Source organism: Chamaea fasciata, unplaced genomic scaffold (assembly GCF_029207755.1).
Source record: "Chamaea fasciata isolate MVZ Bird 193981 ecotype frontalis unplaced genomic scaffold, bChaFas1.0.hap1 SCAF_18, whole genome shotgun sequence".
Lineage (NCBI taxonomy): Eukaryota > Metazoa > Chordata > Aves > Passeriformes > Sylviidae > Chamaea > Chamaea fasciata.
In genome coordinates, this window is record NW_027094103.1 from 5,931,016 (window position 1) to 5,957,179 (window position 26,164).

Below are 26,164 nucleotides of genomic sequence, written 5' to 3' on the forward strand. Positions count from 1 at the left end.
GGAGTATAACAAACGAACTGGCCCTTATGGCAGTCCCCGAGCCGCGGCGCGGGCAGCCGGAGCGGGCGGAGGGCGGCCCGGGCCCGGCTCCATTTCCCGCCCGTCACCTGACGCCTCTAATGGCGCCGCGCGACCACGTGACCCGCCGCGCGCCCCACGTGACCCGCGGCCGCCGCGCCCCCTCCCCAGCGGCTGCGGTTACCGCAGTCCCCGGCCCCGCCCCCGGCCCCGCCCCCGCCGCGCGCGGCCCCGCCCCGCGCCGCTCCCTGCGCGCGCGCCCTGGCCCCCCCCGCTCCCCCCCCTTCCACCTCCCGGGCCGGGCGGTGCGCGCGCGCGCGGCCGGCGGCGCCTCCTCAGAGCGGCCGCGGCGGGTTCGGCGCTGACGGGGCCGACGGGTCGGGACCGGCGGAGCAGGCGGCGCCTCTTCTTCCTTCCTCCTCCTTCTCCTCCTCCTCTCTCCTCCCTCCCGCATCCTCCTCCTCGCCCCCCTCCTCGCCCGCCTCCGCCCCCCCCCCGCACGCAGGCACCGCGGTTCCCGGCACGGACAACATGGCGGCGGTGTCGGGGGCAGGGGCTGCGGGCGGCTCCGCCAGCGCCGGCGGCCCGGAGATGGTGCGAGGACAAGTGTTCGACGTGGGGCCGCGCTACACCAACCTCTCCTACATCGGCGAGGGGGCCTACGGCATGGTGTGGTGAGTGCGGCCGCCGGGGCAGCGCCCTTGCCCCGGACAACTCCCTCCTCCCTTCCCTCCCGCCGCCCTGCCCGGCCGCGGGCCCGGCCCGCCCTTGCCCTCGGGGAGGGGGAGCAGCTCTGCCTCGCTCTCCTCGGCTCTGCCTCTCCCTCCGTGTTCCCGAGGTTGTCCCTCCGGCATCACCCTTCTTTCCTCTCCCTCTCTGCATCCCCCCCCATCCGTCCATCGGTGGGTGCAGCTGAGCGTCTCGTTTCGTTTCGCTCCTGCGTTTATTTTCTTTAATATCTTCTGCCTCTGTAGTTGGTCGCTCTCGTTATTTCCTCCGTCTCCCCAGTGCGATTGCAGACGTTCAGGAAGGGGGGGAAGGTGGTAAATCCTGCTGGCAGCCCCGCGTCCCTCCCACTGCCCTGCGAGGGCTCACCTGGCTGCACAGCCCGAGGTCGTGGGGGATAAAAAAGGTGAATCTGAGCACAGGAGTTGCTGCCGCTGCCTGACTTTGCTCAGGACGTGCTGTCTGTGCTGCAGAGCCGGCTGGATTAGTGCCTGCGTTAACGTGTGCAGGTGAAAGTTCTCTTCAGCTGTCCTGGCTCTAAATTATATTGCTTTATAAAGACTTAGACTGAGCCTCACTGAAAAGCGGTCGTGGATGTTTGCTGTGGGTGACATCGGTCTTAAAGAGCGAGGTGAACGAACAGCGAAAAACGTGAACTAACTGGATTAAGAGTGTGAGATGGATTTTTTGGCAGCCTCTACGAGCTGGGGTGATGCTGTGTGATCTGTGTATCTAATGACTGGGTTTTATTAACCTGGCATGCTCAGTGACCTTACTTAGGATTTCGTATTTTGTCTTCCATTAGTAAAACTCCTTTCATTAGTTAAAAAAACCCCCCTGTAATCCTGAAATAACTTGAGGGATGCAGATGAAGAACTCTTTTTTGCTGCTGTTTTATCAACTTTCTTGCAACGCTGCCTCTGTTTCTTCAGTATGGTTTTCGACCAGAGGTGCTAAAAGCGACTTACAGGCTGTGACTTCGTGAAAGCTTTATCAGCATTAATTTCTCTCTCTGGTGAGGAATCTTTTGTAAAGCAGTGCATTTCTCAGCGAGGACACCTCACAGCCTTCAGCTGTGCGTTACAGATTTTTATAGCTGTAGGTTTTTGCACATAGTCACTGAACTGTGCTGGCCTGTCAGGATGAAGTCATTGTGTGTTTCAGGGAGGGAGCTTTCATCTAGGCCTGAGTTTAGCTGGGAGATGAGCCTCTCCCTCAGAGTTTTGTGTTGTGGCCTTCACTTTTTTTTTTTTTTGCTGTGGGAAGAACCTTCAAAATGTAAATCAGAAATCCCGTTTACAGTGTAAAAATATTTTTGTTATTGTTTTAGTGTTAGAAATTGCAGCAATGTATCCAGTCCAAAACTTGTTGATGTAGCTCCTGGTACAGGCTGTATTTTATTATGGTTATTTTATCATCTGAGCCAGGGCAAGGAAATGGGTGCAGATAATCTCAGTAGTGGCTGCGCGGGTTTGCACTCACAGTCAGGTTTTCGAAGGTCCTGGGAAACAGCATTGCCAAGGTGTGTGCTGGGCACAGTCCAGTTCACGTCAGTGGGCTGTCAAAAACTGTATTTCACAAACAAAGAGAAAAGCTGAAATATTTCACCACAGGTCAGGAGCTGCAAGAAGCAGCAGTGGATGCCCTTTTTTTGGCATCCCTGTGCCAGTGAGCAGATACAGGGGAAACAGGGTCCAAATGGTGTGTGGTAAACTTCTACACAGAAGCTGTTGCCCCTCCAAGTCCAAAAGGGTATTATTTGAAAACTTCTTCTGATACTTTGTGTCTGCTGTGAATGCTGCACAAAATTACTATCGAAATTTCCAAATCTCCAGTTCAGTTGAAACATGCACTTGGCTCCTGTATTTTCTACTATAAAATTATTAACATAAAATGCCACGTTATGTATTTTGTGCTCTTGGTTATTGCTCTTGTGCCTTGGGTGTGAAGTGACAGGGAACAAAGTCTCAGTTTATAGCGTGTGCTTGGTCAGGAAAGTGTTGGGTGCACTTGTAGCTAATGCCACAGCAGCTGTGCTGAATTGTAGTGGCTGCAGTGAAGTGTGAGTACCTATCAATGCCAGGCACGCAGGTTGTGCAGTTCAGTGCTCTGTGTTTCGTGTTTTGCTCTGGTTGCTAATGCAGTGAGGATCTGCAGAAGCTTCTCCCTCGGGGGGTGGGGTAGAGGGTAAGCTGTGAGTGTGCAGACGGAGATGTTTCCTGCGACTGCAAAATCCATTTAAATTTGTACACTTTAATAAAGGAAAGCAAAGCAGGCCTTGATGCTTTTGTTGTAGACCCACAGCTAATGTGGATCTCTTCGGAGATGATGGTTATTTACAAGTGCTCTGTGCCATAAGGCTTGTTTCACAGCAAACGAGTGTCTTTTGACTCTTAAAATCCTTCACTCTCTTTCTCATTTTTATCCTAATTCTTATGTTTCTAGATTATTGGATTAGGGATTTGAAAACAATAAAATGCTTTCGATTGTATGAGTAAAAGGGCAAATGAAGTATTCTTGGGAAATTGCTGTTACGGTCAATCTTCCATTTTGATTTTGCAGCAGAGAGAATAATGTTTGAGAAATATTGATCACAACATAAAATACCAGTGCAGGAAATAGAGGAAGATGTTGGCTGAAGAGACTGTACGTGAATGTTCTCTCATCTGGATTTGAAAACCCTTAAAGGCATTTAACCATTTTCCCTAGTGCAGTCATTTTTTTACATAATCAGGTTTTGAGTAAAAATAAACTCAGCAGAGCAGTATATTTACTGCTGTGTTGTGGTTGCACTTTCTCAGCTTTGTAAGCAGAAAAGGCAGGTTATCAGGCCAAACCCCATCCTAATGTCCTCCCGTTCAACTCTGCCAGAAACGTTCAGCCTGTGATACAGGCTTGTGCCTTACTCTTGGTGAAGTGGTGGGGGTGGATCCCTGTCAGAGCCCCTTTCTGACCCCTTTTTGTTTCGGTCATTGTGCATGTGAAACTAAGGGCTGAGCACAGTTGGAGCCAAAATCCTCAGCACTTCCTAGGACTGCAGGACATTCTTTGAGCGCTTACTTAGTCATGCAGTCATGTTTGCTGCTCTGACTTCATTTATCCAAATATATGTAAATGTTGTGTTGTCTTTTCCCCCTGTGCTTTCACTTTAGAATTGTTAGTTGTTTTGAGGGGCACCGGTGTAAAGTTCTTTAAGTGACTTTGCCTTTGTTTCAGTGATAGGGGGTTATCAACATCAGAGTCAGATGGAACCCACTTTTAGACCAGGTCTGAAAGTCTCAGAAATACCTTTCAGACTCAACAAATTGGGAAAGGTTGTTGGGATTGTTTCTTTCTCCCCTTATGTGGGCCTGGTTTTATTATTAGTAGTAGTATTTTTTTAAAACAGGCTGCTAACAAGCCGTACTTCAAACACACTGGAACAGCAATAAAAACATCATAGAGTTGAGTTTAAATTTCCAGTGTGACTTATTCTTCGTCCAGTGGTAATCAGTGGTCAGTGGTAATTTGGCAAGGCTGATAATTTGACAGTAAAAAGCAAATAATCGTTTTGGAAAGAAATGACGAATTGAATGTGATGGGGATGTTCTCATTTTTATCCTAGTTTTTGGAAGCTTTTTTTTTGTCATCCAGCTTATATGGATGTGAAGTGATATCAGTGCTGCAAATAACTGCTTATAAATAAGCAGTTGAATGCAGATGAGTGCAGTTGGAAGAAAATAATCTGCAAGCTCAAATCTTGGATTTCTTGCTCTGAATTTGCTGTGTTACAAAGAGAGCTTGGTGTTACTGTTGTGCTGGGGAAGAGTGATATTAGAAGTTTAGACAGTCAATAGATAAATGTTAAGGTAATACTAAAAAGAATACTTAGAACATTTGGCAGTAGATTCTTTAAAGTTACACTTCTCTCTGCTGTCTCATGGAACAGCCCTACTTTCAGAGCATCAATAAATTAAAACAAAGAGAAGCTTTTCAGTAAAGAAACTAAACCCAGTAAGAAATCAGGAATAGAACAGTCCTCAAGGCATAGATATTGATATTAAAACATAAAAACTTGAATGGGATTGATGGTTGCATAATGGTTTCTTTCGAGTTACATAAAAAGGTGGCTTTTGCATCCTGTGTGAGGGTCAGCCTGGTGCTGGGGTGGGCTGCTCAGTGGCAGTGATCTGTGCTGTTAACTCTCGCCTTGATCCAGAGACACAGAGCCCTTTAGTGATGGAGCCAGTGCAGGAATCCCTGTTTGCCTGCGCTTTTAGGGAGCACCGGCTGGGTATGGGTGTCGGTACCTGGTGATTAACGTGTTCTGTCTGCGTGATAAGGGGAACAGGGAGCTGATACAACTCAGCCAACCCGCCCCAGTGCAAGGATCAGAGGAGGGAATTAGGGAGTGTAATTGGTGGCTAGTTATCAGCTTCTTCCCTCTGGGGAGAAGGCAAATGTAAGCACTTCCCTTCAGTCACTCCGGCTTCCAGCACTTGCCTAACCTGGGTGGGAACCCAAAGGAGACATCAGAGCTGCTTTTCCTGCTCTCCGCGGTGATGGGCAGTGGCCCCTCACAGTCTGTGCAGCAGAGATGGGCAGCAGCCACTCGCTCTGTGGAAGATGAGAGGTGGCAACTTCTGCTGTCAGCCCAGAGCAGTGGGATACTGGCTTAGCTGAAGAATGCAGCTCGTGGACACCTGCATTTTATAAATAAATACACATTTTTGTAGCACAGCACGATCCATCCCATGGGTCCAAACAGAGATAACTTGTGGGTTTTCTTTGAAGCATGCTTTATTAAGGAGATAAGGCTTACTTTCACAGCGTGTGTATGTGGCTGCATCAGTCCATCTCCCATACCCCTACAAACAGTCCTAGTACCTGTTGTCTGCCTTCTGTCAAATCTGACAGATGGTAAAATCTTAAAGATGGAAAGTTATTCTGCAGGTTTGGCAAAACTAGGTATTTTGCTCGAGTGAAGAGATCGTGTATGCTGCTCTGCTGGGGAAGAGATTGTATCAGGTCACATGCGAGGAATCAGACTCCCCGAGGAGACGTGACATGCCCCAGTTTCACAGATGGATTTATTGGTACTCCTGAGACTAGAAATGTGTATTTGTAGGACACCAGGCTCTGTTAGTTCAGTGGCTTCTTGTTCAGGGGTGGGGATCTACAGCCCACAGAAGAGTTGGTGCTTTACCAACTGAGTAGGTGTAGAGCTCAGCTTGTGTTGAAAACGAGTACTTCGCCAACATAGTAGTTTTTTCAATGCTTTTTCTGTTGATGCTTTGTCAGTTTTCAGCTGTGATCTAGAAATGAAAATAACTGATTGATTTGGTATTTAATGAAAATGTTTTATGACATCTTGCAGTGGAATATTTCACAGCATAATGTAGGTTGAAAGGAACTTTTCTGAGGTCATGTAGTCCAACCTCCTACTCAAAGCAGGGCTGATGTCAAAATTAGACCAAGCTGCTCAACGTGTCCACTCAATATTTCCAAATTCTCCAGGGATGGAGATTTCTACAACATCTATGGGCAACTTCTGTTTTTAGTGTTAAACCAATTGTCCAGTGATACTTCTCCCCTTAAAAACATGAGAGCTTGCCTTGCTGCAACTTGGGACCATCCCCTCGTGTCCTTTGTACCTTTTGTCTCTGAGAAAAATCTGGATCACTTTTCTCAGTGATTCCCCTTTATGAAACTTAAAACAACAGTTGGATTTTTTCCACCACCGCCCCTTTTCCCCCTCCTAACCTATACAAATCCAGTTTCTTCAGGTTTTTTTTTTAATGTCCCATCCTCCAGCTCCTTATGAAATCCTAATGGTTTTCTGCTGGATTTGGTGCAGTACTGGGAGGGAGGAAAACTGGATGCAGAATTCCAGATGTGCCCTCACAGCAGGAATCAGTCCCCTTGACCTGCTGGCTGTGCACATAATGCAGCCCAGTCCTTGGTCAGCCTTCATCGCTGGGAGCTGGCATTGCTCATGGATGAAGCTGATGATTTGGAGAAGGCTTTCACCTAAAGTGTTTTAGGAACTTTAAAAATAATATCTGGAAAAAAATCCCAAAGCCAGAAACATTTATTAAGTGATTTCAATTGTATTTGATTTTCATTTCCAGGTCACTCAAATGAAGTGTATGGAGCTATAAATGTATTTAGAAATATAACTTTTATGCTACTGTGTTGTGAGGTAGATAAAAATAGTAGTGTAATAGTGTGAAATTCAGCAGTGTAGTTCATTTCAGGTGATTTATCTGTGTGAAATCTGTGTTCTGTTAATTGGCAGGACAGTTATTAAAGATGCTGATTTGCATGTAGGTGAATTTCCTTTTCAGCTGAGAGCTTGTTTGCCTTTGCTTTAGTACAACTTTTGGGTGTATGAAGAAGCTCTACTCAAACTCATCTGTTTGCAAGGTGCACGAAAAACCAAATACAGTTCACGTCAGCTTTGGGCAGGTAGATTAGTGATACCCAGCTCCTAATAAACATCACTGATTCAGATGGGGTTATTTGCTGAGCTATCAGTAGGTCCTTTGGCAGGGTTTCCTGCGCTCCGTCGGGGTGCAGGAGTTGGTTTCTGTTTCACAAGCATTCCTGTCTCCACCCGTTTCCGCCGAGGAGAGCCAGCACAGGGACAGCCCCGGGTCCCCTCTGCCTGGGCTTGTGCTGTGCTCCTCCAGCCCAGGGACCTCTCAGTGCTGGATTAAATACTGCTTTGTGTATTTATGTCTTGTAGAAAGGCTGTAATAGGAATATTTTTCTGTTAGATTTGGGCAGAATCGTCACGACAGTCCAGTGTTAGCAGGGTTGTGCACATGCTTTTGCTGTCCATCTGTTTGCAATCCCCCAAATCACAACTGCCTAAGTTCCCCTAAGAGGAAGTCTCTTCTCTTGGAAGTTCTTCTTTTGTATTTTAAGAGAATTTTCATAAAATACTGAAATGCTCTGTGGTGATTAGGATGCAAATGAGAGTTTTTGTTACATGGTGGAAAGTAATTTGTCTGTGTTGTGGGTATGTTTTAAGTGCGAGCAACTTGCAATTAGGCATGCAGTTTATAATGTGCAATTACTTCATTTTGCAGTTTCTCTTAAAATTAGCAGCTGCCACTGCAGTACCTTACTTCTTGCTTTTTTGGAAGGAAGGCAGATTGCTCCACCAAATATTGCTGATGTGCTCTGAGTAAAATTTCAGGTCATTTGAGCACTCCAAATCAATACTCCCCAAAATGCTTCAGTCCAGAATTTGCCCAATTTTATTGGGATTTGGATGTTGCAGAATATCCCAAATGACATTCAGGTTGACTTCTATATTGGATTTTTTTTTTTTGAGTGTTTCATAATTGTGAAATAGCTTCCTTTCAGCTGCTGTAGCCAACATGTTCTAATGCTGATACCTCCTCTGAACAAAACACCAAGCTGTGAGTATGCTGAGGGTTTACTGTTGGCAGGTCTTGTTAGAAACGTGGAAAAAACATGAAGAAAATGCCTCGTCATCTAATACGAAGGGAAATAACTTCTGATAGTGGTGAGATGCACACTCAGTGCTAGTTTTGGTTTGGCTTGGTTGTTCTGCTGTGTTTTGGTTTGCAAGTGAAATACTGAACTAACCATGGCCGAGTGGATAGTAGCAATGACCTTATTTTTATCAGTGCTGTGGGATAGTTCTCGTTTTGCACTGATGTTTCTACATCAGGTTTAGGAAAATCTTTGCTTTTGAGTGTACATGGATGATTCTGTTCTATTTTCTGTTGGAATGAAATACTGTGAGCTATCTTTTCTGAAGATTTACGTGGTGTGGAATCAATTAAATAAGCTATTTATATGGTGTGGAATCAATTAAATAAGCTGATCTTAGGAGGAGTATCTGGGATATAAGTCAAATTAGAACCTTAGAAGACAAAAGACTAAACTGCACTGGAGGATTTGTTAATCCCATCACCGCTCACAGCTCTCTGGTAGTGCTCTCTCTTCTCTCTAGGAAAGGGGAGATGTTTCCTGCACACTTTTGTTATTCCTACTTTGCAGCTTGGGGTTGTGGTGGTTGTTTTCCAGGCTCTGGAGTAACAGTGGTGACGTTACTGACCTGTCCTTTGCTGTCCTGGTGGCTTTTTGCTGCCCCTTGAGGAGCATGAAGCACAGGGGGAGGAGGTGGGCTGTGTGGAGGCTGAGCTCTCCTGGGGGGCCCAGACACCTGAGCTGAGCTTTGCAGGGCTGAGCCTTGCAGGCTGGCCTGTGCTGATCTCGGGCTCTGCTGCTGCTGCTGCAGGGGCAGCTTTTCTCTCCACACCTCTGCTCTGTCATTCCTTCCTCCTCTCTTGTGCTGAGGCCTGCACAGCTGGAGCGTTTGCTGTGTTGGAAGGCTGGGTTAGCTGAAAAGTGACTTCATGAAAAACTGCAGTTGAAAGGTGAGGAGTTGAAATGATGGACATAAAGTCCTGTCAGTGCTGGTGCTGACACAGGCAGGGAATAGGACTGTGCAGGTAAAGGCTTCGTTACTGTTCCTGCTTCAACTTGAGGCTGCTTTAGTTCTCTGAATGGACACAAAGGCACCAAAAAGTGCCTTTTGCTCCAACTAAAAAAGTGAAAACGGGCAGGGATGTGAGGCATAAAAAGGAGAGTGAACCACAAGCACTCCTTTGAATTCACAGAGTCCTTAGGTTGTCTCATGTTGTCGAGTTCTTACAATTTTAGCCCGAAATTCATTCCCACAGGAATTTATATACAGAGGAGAAAGATAGTGATATTTAATATTGTGATATTTTAGCAGAAGCTTTGGGTGCCTTTGGAATGAATTTGTTTCACAGATGCCAAAGGCCTTTAAATGTAGTGAAGTTTGTTAAATTTGGTATCGATGCTGTCAAAGGAAATACTGGCAGTGGAGAACCAGTAAACCTCTAAAATAGGGAAGTGGGAAGGGAAGAAGTAGATAAAGTGAGATGTAAGAGTTTTCTATTTTCTGCAGACTAACTTGAAGTGGCATTAAACAGAGTAGGCATACAGAGTGGTTTGAAGTCAGTGTTCTACAGCTAAAGGTATGGAAAGAAAAATACGTATTAGAAGAGATTGAGAGAATTGATTTTCTTTTCAAACAACTAACAATAATCAAAGCACCATAAAATTAAATCGTATCTTTAGCCAAACAGTACAGAACCTTGGGTGAAATAGCCAGTATTGTTCTATTGTCAGTGTTAAGGTGTAGTTCTAGAACTGCTGCTCTTCATAGTTCTGTTTAGTAGGTGCTAACAAAACACAAATCATCTGGTCTGCCACACCCAGGATTATGAATTGACTGAGCTTCTGGCAAAAGTAATTAATTTAACAGACTCCATTTTGCATGACTAGCTCTTTGTTTTCAAAATACAAGGAGTGATCTCAGGAATTGTACTATGAAGTAATTATTATGTGCATAGTAAGTAGCTTAAAATTGAATTTTTTGCAAGGATCCATCAAATACTGCTTTTCAAATTCTGAAAAATAAAATTGGGCCTTTGTAACCTATTAAAATGGTTTGAGTTGGAAGGGACCTTAAGGATCAAGTAGAGCAAACCCCCTGCAGGGACTCGTTCCACTAGACCAGGTTGCTCCAAACACCTCCGGGGATGGGACATCCACAGCTGCTCTGGGAAGCCTGTGCCAGTGTCTCCCCAGTATTGATTAGGATTATTTGAGCAGATACAACGAAATGAAAGCAAATCTCCTTAGGAAGTTATGAAAGCGCTTTAGGAATTTGTGGCGTGAAGGGCAGTAACCTGTAGTAGATCAGATCTGAGTAAAATCGCTTCAGAGTAATTATTCACCTTTGTCATGGGAGGAAGGAGTTGGCGTAATTGTAGCAGGAAGCTTTACTCTCAGGATGGATTTGGATTGTTCAGAGGAAGGTGACTGAAGCAGTAGGTGGTGGGGGTGAAGGCTGTGCTCTTCCAGTTTGACCCAGTAAGCCTCAGGGGTTAACTGAAAGCCCAGCGGGGTCTGCTATGGACTTGGGGTAAAATAAAGGCACTGGTTTAGAAATTATATTTCTTTTCTCCCTTGTTGGTTTTCTATTTGTTTGTTGTTTTTTAAAGAATCTAATAGTGAGGTAACTCTCCCTGTTCCATGGATTGCTGAGTTTTCCTTCATGGTAGGAGTTAGTCTGTAAAACTGAATCTTTAATGGAGAAAAGTGGAAGTGTATTAAGATGCCCCTGTTTCTAGAGTTTATTTCCTGAATTCTCAGCTGACAAACCTGAGAAATGCTTTGTTATTGAGAACCTCTTCTAGAGAAGGCTGAGAAATCAAAATGAAACTGAGCGTGACATGGGTTGTCTTTTCATAAACTGAGGTTTCTTAAACAGGCAGATGTATCCCAATATGAGTAGGCACTTGTTCCTTTTTAAACCAGGTGCTGATTTTGTAAATTAGTGCTAATAAAAAAGTCTAATGAATAATACACTTGTCTTCAAAATATTGTGAATAAATGGAGGAAAGTAACAAATATTTCTAGTAAACGTAGGTGTTTACAGTTGGCTACAAAAAATACATTCAACCGTGTAAAAATGACACATTACTCAGTGTCCTCGAATAGTCTTTGACTATTTTTATCCTTTTTCCAGTCTTTTCTCTTTATTAAAAAAGTTGTACGCTGTAGCTGCTCTCTGTGGTTTTATCATGTAGGAGAATAAACTAATTATTCTGAAGACTCTGGAAGGGTTAACATCTGATTGTTAAAAAAAACCCCAAACCAAAAACCCAAAACCTTCTGCAAATTTGCACTTCTGCAACCACCTTCCCCCACCCCCAAAAGTTGTAGCGAACAGTCTGTTAGGGTGGTTGTTACTGTGTCATAATATTGCATTATTTTAATTACAGCAGTCTTAAAAATAAGTTTAGGCTATTTGTATAGTAACTTGATAAATGTCAGCGTGTTGTGGAAATGTCCATGATTGAGCTAAATGTAGGCTGAATGTAAAGATTGAAGATCTCCATAGATCAGCTTGCTTGCTGAGAATTATTTTGCCTTTCCTATTCTGAGTGTTAGCAGAATTATCCAATATCTCAGAAAGATTCTTATCTCTGGATATGCCCTTGGAATCCTGTTTCCACAGCAACACAAAGCTACTGATAAAAAAAAAAATCCCTTTTAAACTTCAAATCAGTCTTTTATTTAGAGTTGTAATTAGGATGTTTGCCGGTGGCACTGTGTATTTTGCGCGTGTGTGCTGAGAGCAGCCTGTAAAACAGCCACGAGGTGAATAATCCTGGAAGTGTTGGAGGAACATCCCGTGGAGGGGGAAGCCTGCAGGCAGCGTGGCAGAGGAGCAGGCAGTTGTTTTTCAGCGTGCAGGACCGGCCCTCTGTGGATGCAGGGACTGCCAGGAGCTGGCTCCTTTCCTGCCGGCAGCTGCAGCGTGCCCTCACTTGTTCCAGTTCTGCCCCGAGTGAGACATGCGAGGAATAGGAATGGCTGAAGAACGTGCAGCAGGCATTGTGGGCAGGAGGGGCTGAGCTTTGGCACTCGGCCACACGTGCCTGGTGGAAGGTTCCCTTGCCGACAGGAGTTCACGGGAGAGGCCGCCGCAGCGAGCGGGGCTGCGGGCGGCGCTGCCCGGCCTCTCTGGGCGCCGCTCCTGGAAGCGGCCCCGCCCTGGGCTTCTCTTCAAAAAGGAAGTTGGTACCAGAGAGTAGAAGGATAAAAAACTGCCTTTAAAAGTTACGTGGTGCAACTTCTTGGGTTGTGAATGCTCATTTGTTTATTTTGCACGGCTGTGCCTGATGTTTTACTTAGTCAAAACTTAGTTATGTATTTGCAAGATACTTAAAATTGGGAATGATAAACTCTACTGCTGGGACTTGTATTGATTTTCATAGGATGTTGCAAAAGTATGTAAATAACGGTGCTATGGCAGGTTGTCACAGGTTAGTAACCACAGCTTGAAATAGGAATAATGTTGTGGCTATGAAGTTGGGCAGTTGCAAAGTCTATGTTTAAATTTATCACATTACAGATAAACAGCACTCACGGCTGAACGTTTGCTTCAGCTTGTGAGGCTGCGCATGATTGGGGTGGAAATAAATCCTTCCTTCTGAATATTTAAAGTGTTGGTGACTAGATTCATCACAGTGGGACAGTTCTGTGGGTGATGATCAGTACGTGTGCTTAACGATTAGAAACTAAAAACTATAAACTGGCACTCTAGGAGTTGTTAATATGGCAACTGTTATTCCTACTTTACAGATTTCCTGACTTTCTCCTGACTTCAGAAGATGTCCCAGTTAATGGCTTCATTGCAGATATAACTCGTTGTTGTGAAGTTTAGTAGAAGCTGACAGCCCAGACAAATAGGTTACACTGTGCACGCTGGGACAGCACTGCCAGAGTGCAAATAGTCTAAATGTAGAATGCGCTGGGAGGCGGACAGGATGTGCTGCGGAGCTGATCGTGGTCGGGCTGCAGGGGGAGCGCGGGTGATGAGGAGTCGTCCAGCGAGCTCAGGAATTGCGGCTGGAGCCCGCGGAGACGAGCCGGTGCCTGCGCTGCGGGGGGATGCACCAGCGCCTGCGTTTGCACCTTCAGGGCGGTTTTGTTTGCAAATACTGGAGTGCACACTGAGAGCGGTGCATTTCTTCAGCAGAGCTCTGGGGAGGAGTGTCCAAACCTGCCTGGTTGGATGGAGGGGGAGCTTGGGAAATGGTTCAGTGTGCCTCACAAAGGGTCCGGTTTTGTGAGTTTATGGTGTTTCCTGTGTAGTCAGTCAGTTATTGCAGTAGGGCTTCGTGGGCCAATTAGGGGTCAGGTTCCACTGAAGTTCAGTCTCATGTGTAGCTTTTGCACTTTCCTAAAGCACCTGTCAAATCGAGAAAGCATTTTTGAAGGGTCGCAGAGTTTCCTTAAAGCAATGTGTGCTTTAAGGGCTGTGGCTGAGAATGCAGAATGGTGTTAACTAGATGATACAGATTCTCAATGTACCTGTATTATGCATGACATTTAAAATATTATGCACCAGCAAGTGTACCTGACTGCTTGTATGATTAGCTGCTTGCTCATAGAAGTTGAGATAATCCCTCAGATGTTTAATCAAGTAACTAAAGGGCTCAGCTTTCAAAAAGTGTGACGTCAGAAATAAATCCAGTGTCCCTTTTAGTGTTTCAACTAGACAGTGTTTCAGTTTTTCTCCACTCAGCTGAGGCAATGGAAGCTTAGCTGTGTTAGTGTGGAGAAATCTGATACAAACAGAAAGGTGACTGTATGGGAAGGTGCCCTGGAGAGGAAACTGATTGCATCTTTATTCCAAATACGCAGCTTTTTTCCTCAGTGAATCATGTGTGTTATAGTTGAACCATCAGAAAGCAAAATTAGCCATCCTTTGCTAAATAACAGCATAAATCTTTTGCTAAGAAAATGCTTGAAGGACTGTAGGTGAAGCAGCTACAAGAGTAGAAATCTTGGTGTATCTAATTGATGACTTCATGTTCATTTAATCTGTACAAGGAAAGATATTTTCCATCAATAAGCAACCTTTGCTTGAGAAGCAATAACTGATTTATGAAATATTATAAGAGACTGGGAGCTTTTATTTAAGCAGCATCAATGGGTAAATATTGGCATTTTGCCTTTTTGCACTCTGCATAGCTGCTGCTGTCCAGTCCTTTGAAAGGAAGTAAGATTCTGCATTGTGGCAGAAAAAATGCTCAGGTCGGTACAAAGGAGGAGCCGGGAGGTTTGTTTATAATGATGAACTGGCCCATAGGATTCTTTCATTTCTTTCCCAAATCCAGGTTGTTTGTGCTTCAGAGTTATTTCTGGTTTTGTTTTCTGCTTGTGAGCGACCTCACTGGTCTATTGTAAACACCACACGTGATGAGGTAAGAAAATTACTGGAGCCCAAGTGCTCTTGGAGGCCATGCCAAGTTCCACTTAGGCGCTGGTTACTATCTATTTTAGGACCCAGGAACTGCTAATGTGTTATCTATACATATGCAGTAGCAGCAGTTGTAATGAATCCTTGCTCAGCATGTGGCGTTTCCAAGCTCCCCGTGGAGCATTTGAGTTCGGTGTCTCTAGAGGCAAATAAATGGTGCTGTCTGTGGGTACAGGCCAGGACTGGGGATGCAGGCAGGTCAGAGGGATTGTGTGGGAAAGCCGTGCAAAAAGGGTGTCCTTACACATGCATGTGCTCTATGAAGATCTTCCTGAGGACCCTAGTTGACTGAATTAAGTGTCCATTTTCATAATGAAAGTGAGAAATTTCAAACACTTTTGCATCCAGTGGTGACAGTACCATCTCAAAAACACCTTGTTGTACTATAGCTCTGCTTAGTTGTAGAGGAGCCTTGATGTGGCCAGGCATTTGAATTCCTCTGAGGTCTCCTTTTCTAATTGGATTTTTGTATTTTGTTCTGCTTTACCTGGTCACCAGGTACCTGGACATCTCAGCAGTGTCAGGCCTATTAAAAGAGTACCAAAGAAAGTTCTGGGACTCAATTATAGAAAATTGGTGGGATGTAAAGCCTCCTTGGCCAGTGTGATTATATTTTTATATGAAATAGTTGAGGCTAACAGAAATGTATGGAATGTAGGCTTGATTATTTTTTAATTTCTTAATAATGCAGTAGTGAGCTTAAGTAGGAACAAGAATCATATAAACACATCTAAATTCTAATTAATTAAATTACCATATACTTCTAATATAGAAGAAGTTATGTTAATGAGATGCTTTGTCATTCATATAAACAAGGCCATAGAAAACATACTAAAACTTGTTAGGATTCATGGTCCAGATTTGAGAAAATTAGGGATGTTTTACTGAGGCTTTTAATTAGACTATGGTATTCTTCATGAATGCGTAGGCATGTTGAGCAGAAACACCATTTATTGAGCCTATTTATTGGTGTGGCTGGGAATGGAGCTCTGAGCTCCTGGAAAGAGTCGTGTAAGTGTGGGAGGCAGAGAGTTCCTTACCGTGGGTCACAGTCACTGTGATCCTCCTTGTGCTGCTGCCTGCTTCACACCGTGTGTGTACCTGGGTACAGCTTGCTTTCCTCAAACTCTTGTTATCCTTGGAACTGAACTTGGAAAGATGTTGTCACAAATTCTCCATCCCTTTGGTGCTTCTGCGCCTGTTACAGAGGTGCTGACAGTGTAGATTGGTGGAAACATGAAAGATTGTGACAACTGGTATTACTTGTGGGACTGGACACAGGATGTGGAATTCTGCTGCTTAAAAGATGTTTTCTGAAGGTTTTTCTGCACCCCAAAGTGAGTGGGTTAACTGAAGATGAACTTTCTCAAACGTCTGATGATTGCAGCCTATAGAGCAAACCTCAGTCTGTTGTTGCACCGGCTGATAAAGAGGACAAATACCTTTCCTTTGTGCAGTACCCACGAGTCAGAGACTCCAAGTCAGCTGGGAAAGCCAATGGCTGTAGAGACCCAGATAGGCTGGTGAAGGAACAACAGTGTTTTGTCAGTTCACCAAACTAAGAGACGTGTCACTGTCATCTCTCCCCATCTGATAAAAGTAAATGTAAACAAAATGCACCACCCCTATATTCAATTGAATTCACATTCTTTCTTTCTGAATTGAATGTTCCTTGTAATCGATGTTATTGATTCTCTTCTAGCTCTGCTTATGATAACGTCAACAAAGTTCGAGTTGCTATAAAGAAAATCAGTCCCTTTGAGCACCAGACGTACTGCCAGAGAACTCTGAGAGAGATCAAGATCCTACTGCGCTTCAGGCACGAGAATATTATTGGAATAAATGACATTATCAGAGCTCCAACTATTGAACAGATGAAAGATGTGTATCCTTTTAAAGTGTCGTTTGGCATCACTGTAATAGTTGCCTCCTCTCTTCCATTTGTTTCTTCCCCTTCATCCTCTTCTTTCCTAAATATTAATAAAAGTTGGCTTCTATTATTGTAAATCAAAAGGGAAGTTAATAGTATTTGATCAGTTTATGGATTTGATGTACATGAGCACTGGTTTTATTCTTTTCTTTCCAGGAGAAGAGAAAGATGTTAATTTCTATCTTCCAAGGCAAAGAACTCAACATTGTAGAGAAGATTTGATTCAATCATATAATTCTAAAACTATATTTTCTCTTTGTAGAGCTGCTGTTAGAACTGGTTACTTTGAGGAGAAAGTGAAATGGCCAGAGTCTGCTCTAATCGTCTCAAATTTTCTTGAATTAAGGGGGAAGAAAATTTTACTTAACTCATTCCTGTCAGAGCAAAAAGAAAAAGAAACCCTTTTTATTGCAATCTTATTTAAAAAAATCATCTGACTGAGTATTTTGGGATTTAATTTTGGTAAGAGAAGGACTGTTGTGTTCGATGTAGCATAATAAACATTTTTGTAGGGAAGAGGAGCTGAATTTTTGAAGTGGGGACATGGTAGTAAAAATTGATCAGAAATGATGTGATCTTCTACACTCCTGCTTTTATGCAACTGCTAACAAGTATCTTAGAACCTTATTACTCATTAACCAAAAAACCACCCTTTGTTTCTTGGCAAGCAGGATAGGAATCAGATGAAATTAAGATTCCAATAAAAGTCAAGCTCTACTATGAAGAAATAGAGGTTTATGATGATTAATTTGAGAGGATCACATGCTGGTGCTTCTTTATTCTATAAAGGGCTGCATCATGTAACAGGATCAATTGGATTCCAAACTTCCAAAGCAAGAATCAACTACACGGTTTCATAATTGCCATCAAACAGACAAACAAAGAGAAAAAATGTTCTAGAAGTTTCCTTGGGTACTGTATGTTGATATCTGACATGACACCAAGATTTTTTGCTGCCTTACATCTAATGCCTCACAGATATATTGTGCAAGATCTTATGGAGACAGATCTTTACAAGCTCTTAAAGACTCAACACCTCAGCAACGACCACATTTGTTATTTCCTTTACCAGATTCTGAGAGGGTTAAAATATATCCATTCAGCCAATGTGCTTCACCGTGACCTCAAACCTTCAAATCTGCTGCTTAACACCACGTGTGATCTCAAGGTAAGTTGAATTTTCTTTCAGATTTTCCTGCTGTGGTCTTCATAAACAAACAGCTATAACCATGACTGTGGGGGTTTTGCTGGGTATTAATGTGATTTTTGTCCTGGAAAGATTGCCAAAACATGATTTGGTTTGATAAAGTAATTATCAAGATTTGAGTGACTAAGAATCTTTTAGGCTGCTCTAATGAGTGCATCACTGTTTCCATCTGGAGGCTGACTTGGAAACAGCCTCTTTGGAAGCTGGGTGAAAGTACTGATCTGAAGCAGCATCGTGTTTACCTCAAAAGTAAACTCGGAACTGTGTATGTTTCAAGATTTGGTTTCTCTGTTTACACTGTTAATGTTTTGTTGTTGGAAAAGGACTTTGTATTAGTGGGCAGCTAAAATGGCTTGTGAGATTCAGTGCTGAGTAAATGCACGGTAATTACTTAGGGAGAAAATGTTCCTAATTTGCATTTCCAGTGATGGGCTCTGTACTCGTTAATACTACAGAAGGATGATCTTAGAGCTGTTATGATTCTTGGAAAATGTCAGCTCAATGCTTAGTGGCATTCAGTAAAGCAAACCAAGTGTGAAGAATTAGAACAGAAATAGAGAATAAAACAGAAAACATGCCATTCTGTACCCTTCAGTTGGTTTTGAGTCTTCAGTGTGATCATCGTTCTCACATTTCTCCCTGTGATATGAGGAGAGCAGGATTTCAAAGTGCTGCTCTCCGTATCACAAAGAGCCGTGTAGCCTGGATCTCCTCTGCTGGAAGATACTGCATGAGGAGCAGAGGAATCCAACAGAATTTGATAACCCTGATAACGCTGTCAGTGGCATAGGGACAGTGAATAGGGGGCACTTGTGTTCACTGTCCTTACCTACGGAAGAGGCTGGGGGGTAGGAAAGGAGCTGGTGAAGTTTACTTGCAGCATTGTTAAGCTGTGGAATTTGGTATCACAGAGCACTGTAGATAGTTTTAAAAAAAAACCACCAAGCAAGTTAGCAGAAAAAAACCCTTATTGAGTGCTTCCTGTGGTTTAGAGTCCCGGAGTGGCAGATCCATGGAAGGTGAGAGAGGCACTGGAATATGTTCCCTTTTACACTGTACTTGTATTTGCTGCTGGCCACTGATAGAGTGGAATTGCAGAGTTTGCAGTGCTTGATCTGAGGTGGTACAACGGTGTTAGTTGAATACTGTGTTGCTCCCTAATTACCCTTTTTTTTAGTGTAGTTATAACTTTCTCAATAAACAAACCACAGAAAAAAAAATTTCCTCTTCAAAGTGTGAACCAGTTGTGGGCTGTAGAGTTTGTCACAATTCCAGGAGTGTCACACAATTCCTTGCTGTTCATATGCTGGTCCATTCTAAAGACTGGACACATGATCAATTCTGTCTACATAATGAAAACTCACGATTATTAGAACGACCAGGAATTGTTACCTACTGCAGCAGGCATGAAAAGAAGGTGATGTGGGAGGGATTTTTTAAGAAAAACTGCAAGTTAGTGTTTGTTTCAGGATTTTACCAGTTACTCTGGAGGTGCAACTGTTGGAACCACCATCTTACCAATAACAATTAAACTTAATGTCTCTGGTTCCTTTTATACAAATACACAGAGGCACAGGCTATTCAGCAATACAACTGCAGATATTTCAGTTTAACAGTAATACTATTGGTGTCATTTCATTTGCTTAGTAAATGGTTGTATGTACATGATCCTCCTAAATCTTCCCATCTGCTTGATATCTTCATCCAATTTTAAGCCATCTCTGTTTAAAAAAACCCTGACACTGATGGCAAGAGCATTGTTTTCAAGAAGTGGAAGTTAAATATATAAATAGAATGCTGGTTCTATTTATTTATTTATTTATTAAAATTTATTTATTTATTTAGCTGAGAAGTTATTTCTTCTGTCTCAGTAGCATCTGTTCTGTCCAAGGCATGAAGCGCTGACTGACATACCTGGATCTTTCATTAAGCAGTTTTCTCTTCTCCACTATGACTTAGTCAAAATGCCAAGAAAATTTGCCTTTTATTATATTGCTCTCATTTCTTTAATTTTTATTGTTTTCATTCGCATGGAGAAGCCCAAAAACCAGCTCGTGGTGCTTTGCCTGGTACTCCTCATCATTTGTCGGGGCACAGCAGCTGCTCTCATTGTGCCCTGTCGGCGCTGGGTGTGAAGTGTCTGCCCTGAGCCGGGGCTGCAGGCAGAGCCCTGCATCTCCAGGTCCCTTTCACTCTTGTGCTATTGCTCTTGTCAGCTCTGCAGCCAAAACCTCTTCCTTGCAGCTCCAAACCTTGAAGTCTTTAATGGTGTTTCTGCTTTTCTGCTTAACCTGTTTCTGCTCCAGTCGGCAGGGGCTTTTTGTCATTCTAATGAGCTCTCTTTGTCATTATTCTTCCTTTGCATCCCGTGAGCATTTTTCTACTTGAGTTGAGAGATTCAGAGACATCTTCTGTAATTCAGTTCTTGCTTTTCACTGTGGACCAGAGTGTCTTTCTTCTTTTGTTTTAATAGTAACAAACCCTAGTGCTTTGCTTTTGGGTAATACTGAAATTCAGCACAAATCTCCTTGCCTGTAATCTTATCTAGTTTTTTCCAAGGTTAGGAGGAAGAGATTACAACAATTTTGCCTGCTCCATAATTATTTTCTGAAGTCTCTAAGCTGTCCTCTACAATTTCTTCGTTTCTGTCTTTAGAGGAGGCTCCTCTGATTATTTGTACTGAGTGTCTGTGTAAGCTGCTAATTGCACACAAGGCAGCTGCTCTGTTCCTGTAGCCTGGGAGAACCTTGCCATGCTTAAGCAAGGCTCTTTTTGGGGTTGTTTTTGAAGGATTCAGGGAGCTGGGTTTATTTTTTTAATATGTAGCTAAAGTAATGGCACGTAGCTTGGCTATGACATTCATCATTGCCTTTTCTTCAGACCCTCTGTGTAACAGTCAGCTGCTGAATCTTGTCTTTCAGATGTAGCTTTTAGTCAGCTGCAGTATTTCTTCCCTAACTGATCTATCAGTTACTTCACTGACAGGCTGTCCCTACAGGAAAATTAAGAAATATCTGCCAGGGCAAAGTGAGGTTTCTGTGGTTTTGGTAGGATTTTCCATTACTGACTATATTGACTGCAGCCTATTTTCACTTCACATTTTCAATATAATCACCGTACACAATCAGCTGAGTGTAAATATTATAAACCAAATGTAGGCGAGGAACCTCGCCCTGTTTGCCGCTCTTACATTTGATGCCTGGTTTTCCTGGGAGTATGTATTCTTTCATGGAAATACACTCTGTGTGGCAATCATAACCTGGTGTGTTTGGGGGGGCAGCAGAAGCTTTTGAATGTGTCTAAAGTGCCACTCACCGACCTTGCCACTGACCTGTGGGATGGAGAGAAAGGAGCAGCTGCTCTGCTCTACAACAATCTGTCTTCACATTTTCAATTTTCTTAATTTCTCTCCAGGCACTAAATAGCTCTGAAAGCTGTGGAGCCTCCTTACCAGGGCATAACTAAACCCACCTTTTTCTTTTTGCTGAACTCGCTAGTCTAAATCAGTGTTTGGTTTGCTTTTCATAGTTAGATAAAACTGTTTTCCTGGTAAGGGATTGAGAAATATGGTCTTACTTGTGTTTCATTTTTAGGGGATTTTTTTTTCTTTTAGGTTTATGCTTCCTTCAACAGCCCATAATCTCTCCAGTCTACTGTTATCTCATGATTAGATAGGTTGTTCCTCATGCAAAGATGCAGTTATGATGATAACTTTTGTAAAATAGGGTGTTGAACTTGGTTACAAATGTGTTGGTTGCTAATTATGTTTTCTGGAAGTCTTAATTGCTTTTCTTTTTTTTTTCTGGTGAGTGGAGCATAAACTGTGAACTTTTTATTCTTCTTGGCCACTGAATGGCAGTTGGATGTTCTTTGTAATTAATCCAAAGCATTTTTCTTTGCCTTTGTGCAGACACTTGTTTCTAAAAACATAGGTTGCCATCACTGCCTTTGTGGGTGTTACATCATTGATTGGGGGATGGTGAATTAGTGATGTCATAGTATTGGAATGTGTCTCTCATGTGCCTTTTTTTCCTGTTTCCTTCTCTAAAACCAGATTTGTGACTTTGGATTGGCTCGCGTTGCAGATCCCGATCATGATCACACAGGATTCCTGACAGAGTATGTGGCCACACGTTGGTACAGGGCTCCTGAAATCATGCTGAATTCTAAGGTGAGGGCACAGTGAGCTGCTGGGCTGCTGCTGTTGCTGCTTATTCCCTTGTGAGTTCCAACTGTGCTTCTCCCTTCTGTGCCTGTAGGATCAGAGTCTAAACGCAGAGACACGCAGAGTCCTGGGGAGAAGTGGGCATGGGCTTCCAGCAGAGCTACTGGCTTGCAATAAATTGAGATTCCAGAGTCAATTATTGGGTTACTAGAACTGAGTAATCACGTGCCCAGCTTCCCACACCTCCAGTTCCTTGCCAGTCACGAGACTGCTTCCATCACCTGCTGTGCCACTGAGCAGGACAGGAGTGGTAGGAATGAGCATTCCACTGCTGCCTCCGTCAAGGCTGCAAATGTTGCCTTGATGTTATCTTGACATCTTAATTTAGGTTTAGAATGTATAATGAGGCTGAATCTGATTCTGAATGAAGGCATGTGATCCTTCTTATGTGTCAGTCTTAATGGCATTCCCATAATCTTCATGAAATCATTCCTTTGATTTTTAGGTATTTGGAATTACTGTTGTGTTCTGTGGCCCTTTTAAGGTGCATCCAATCCCTGTGTGGGTGGTGGGTGTCCAGCAGAACCCCTGTGTTCGGTCCCACAGCCAGACACTTGTTAGCAAAACACCTGGGTGACTCCTGGAGCTGTATTTTATATTCTAGGATGGCTGTTCCTATAGGATTTACACCTTCTCCAGTTGGTGGGTTTGTTTTGTTGTGGCATTAGTATGTCCAAGGCATGTTAAGAAAATAGACATCTGACCAGTTGAGGGGTTTTTCCCCCAGCTTCTTGTATTTTAAACTCCCGTCTTGAATTTTAAACCCTCACTGAGGCCACAGCATCGGGCTATCCACATCTACTTGTCAAAGGCTTTCACAAAGAAAATACTTTGTGTTTTTAAGAAGTGGTCAGCTTAAAAGTTCCTGGCTTAATGCGTGTTTCCTTTTATAATTCTGGCTCCTTGAACACAAATGGTGAAGGGATGACGTCCTGAGGAGCTGGTGCCCCGTGGCTGTGGGGTCAGTGGGGACAGAGGAGGGGCAGTGGCAGCAGGCCAGGCACAGTGGGGCTCTGTCAGTGCTGTGCCTTTTCCTGTGGATATCCCAGTGGCTGCTGTGGCCTCCTCCCAGCATCTCCACCTCCTCCCGCCTGCCATGCTGTCCAGAGCAGCCAAGCAGCAGCCATCGCTTTGGCCATTCCCCCTTTGCCAAAGGCCTCGTCCCGGAGTGCTGCTTGGATCCCCTCAGAGGAGGGACAGCGGCTTTCACGCGCGTTCAGCACTCTGTCAGGGGCTGTGCAACTCAGAATACCTGGTTTCCAAAATGTTTTAGTTGAAATTTGTTACAAAATTAGGCAATCTCAGCAATTTGCAGTTGGTAACAGATTTAGCTAAACTTAAAGAATCCTTTTGGAAAACCGTATCTTGGAGACTTCAGTTCTTGCTTCCCCTTCAAAGTAGTGTTTTGATATATGGTTCTTAATTATTTCATTTGTACGGAGAAACCAAACAGCATGAGCAAGCATGACTCATCTAAAAAAGAAAAGGATGGTTTGAGTGCACTTTCACAGTTTACTAAAGTAACATGTATCTGCTATTATGCAAAAATTTGACAAAAATGTGTTTCTGCTTCACTTGCAGGGTTACACCAAGTCTATTGACATCTGGTCAGTGGGCTGCATTCTGGCAGAGATGCTCTCCAACAGACCCATCTTCCCAGGAAAACACTACCTTGACCAACTTAACCATATCCTTGGTAAGCTTTATGGAAAGGCAGCATTTCCACACCCATCTGTCTCTCTATCATTTCTGCCAGCTGGGCTGGTCTTTCTCCAGTGGGTCACGGTGTAAGGCCACAGTGGATTTGCAGGTGTGTCTGCTGTGCCCTCTAGTTGCTTTTGCAGCAATTGATACAGGTAATCATTGTTTGGGGGACAACTGGAGAATACTTACCAATTTATTTACTACATCTGCAGATACTTTTTTAAAACAAAATTTGAAAAAAGAAAAATTAAAGCTCATATATTACTAGATCCAGGTCAAATTTTTAAAAATTTCTGTAAGGTACACAACTTCGGCACTTACTGGAATTTTTTTAAGAGATTACAAATCATTAGAAAACTCAAAACCATTTATTTATTTTAAAAATGTAAAAGTTTTTAAAACTTTTAGTTTTAAAACTTTAGTTTTAGTAGCAGTTTTTAAAACTCCTAAGGTGTTCTGTATCCTTAAAACACGTGGTCTGAAATCTCCTTCCCAGCAGTTTTAATATTCCATTTTAGCAGATACGATACAGCTGTATTAATGTGCTTTTCACAGAATGCACTATTGTTTGTGTTCATGTTTTTTAGGTATACTTGGATCCCCTTCCCAAGAAGATTTGAATTGTATAATAAATTTAAAGGCCAGAAACTACTTGCTTTCCCTACCACACAAAAATAAGGTACCATGGAACAGGCTGTTTCCAAACGCTGACCCCAAAGGTATTTTATACTCTATTACATTTGTCAAAGTAATGGCAGGATGGGAGCTTTTATAACCTAAGAATTTATCTTTATATTGGAAATAGAACATGCAGGTGCCTTAAAATAGCACTGTAAATCTAATATAAAATCATAAGCCAGCACAAAGCCCTCACACTAATTTATCTTTTTAATGCAATTTTTAGTAACTCTAAGATTGCCTGTTGTGGAGTTTGATCTTTAACATACATGTGAAATCCAAACTCTTATCACTTTCCTTGGAAGCACAGTTCATTATTCGAGTGCTGAACATGAGCACTGGATTTCACCACTGGCATCAAGCAAGTCTTGAACTTTGTTCCTAACATCAGACAGGAGGCAGCCGCTTGCGGCTCCCCTGGGCAGAGCTTGTGCAGACTGTGCATCAGCTGTAGGTCAAACAGGGTCTCCGCAGCGGGTGGGGTCCTTAGGCATCATGAGAGCTTAAAATTTAATGGGTTAAAAAATTCAGTTGGGATATGTGGAGCAAAATTTATAAAAGCAAGGAATATAATAATTGTTAACCTTTCTTACCAAGGCTTTAGTAAAGGGTAAATGTGACTTTGTTTTCCTAGATAGCTATTAATTTGCCTTTTATACTCAACTTCATACAGTTTAAGGGTGGTTGTGTTCACAGGGCAGTAGTGCTCTTCTACCTGCTCTTGCACAGTTTGTAAGTCACTTCTTTTTTAACTGATATGATAATTTACTCTTAGTGGATACGATCAGGTACTGAATTACCATGTAAAAGCCGATTTCTGCAGAAGGAACTGCATGGAGCTTATTATCCCTGTCATTGAGGAAAACAGCAGTGATGTATTCTGCTTTTATAACAGTGCTCATCCGTGTGAGAATCCTCCCCGTGGGCTTTGACAGCTCAGATGGCAGCAGGGCTGGAACCTCAGCTGAGGGGGAATGTGCTGTTTGGTGCAGCACCTTGGCAGTGCCCCGAGAGCAGCTGTGCCAGGGCACTTTGAGGAGCTGTCACTGAGGGCAGGAGCAGCGCTGTGCCCCGCAGCACAACACCGGGTGGTGCTTACAGTGCAGGCCCGAGGCTTTGGAGCTGCCCTCCAGTGCAGGTGGGTCTCTCATGCAGAGACCCTGAGGAGCTCGCTGCAGTGGGGGGGATGATGATGATGATGATGGTGCATCGTCCCTCCCCCGGCTGCGCCATGACCTGAGGTCACAGGTGTGCTCCTCATCCTGGTGCAAAGCTGCAACTGCTGCGCTGCATCGAGAAGCCGCTGTTAAAGTTCTGGTTCATAAATGATGTGGTGAGGCGAAACGTGATGGAATTTAGGATACTGCAGATATCTCAGGGCTTCTTGCTCCTATCATCAGTTTGTTCCTCCTCTTGGAAAAGGGAAATGTGTTACAGGCGAAGTAGCTGACCAGCTGCAGTAGCACTGAATTGTGATGTCTGTCCAGGGTTCCACCAGACCTCACTCTGTCTTACTGGATCTTCAGGTTCTTTATGGATTCTTTACAAGTTGTCTTCAATAGATTTTGCCTGAATCTTATGAATATAAATGTGTTTGCATCTTCCCTGGAGACTAGCTTCTGTGCTGCTGGTTGTGCCAGAATAGTTCACTGTGATGATCTAGAACTCCTAATGACTTCTGGATGATATTTTCGTCCATGAACAGCCAAGTTTTCTTTTCAGAATAAGAACATATTCATAATTATTTCGTTCAGAAAAGCTCCATCTCAGTTTGGATTTTGGCACAAA

The 26,164-nt window shown here is 43.4% G+C and overlaps 1 protein-coding gene across 1 annotated transcript in view; it reads left to right on the forward strand.

Annotated features, from left to right (window-relative positions):
* Positions 1-312: 312 nt before the first annotated feature.
* MAPK1 (mitogen-activated protein kinase 1) overlaps positions 313-26,164 on the forward strand; it is a 38,163-nt gene continuing 12,311 nt past the window's right edge. Inside the window, exons 1-6 of the mRNA XM_066199963.1 lie at positions 313-692; positions 16,335-16,517; positions 17,541-17,730; positions 21,824-21,940; positions 23,576-23,690; positions 24,286-24,417. Of these exons, the coding sequence (XP_066056060.1) occupies positions 550-692; positions 16,335-16,517; positions 17,541-17,730; positions 21,824-21,940; positions 23,576-23,690; positions 24,286-24,417 (880 nt within the window). The 5' untranslated portion in view covers positions 313-549. The remainder of the gene's footprint in view (positions 693-16,334; positions 16,518-17,540; positions 17,731-21,823; positions 21,941-23,575; positions 23,691-24,285; positions 24,418-26,164) is intronic.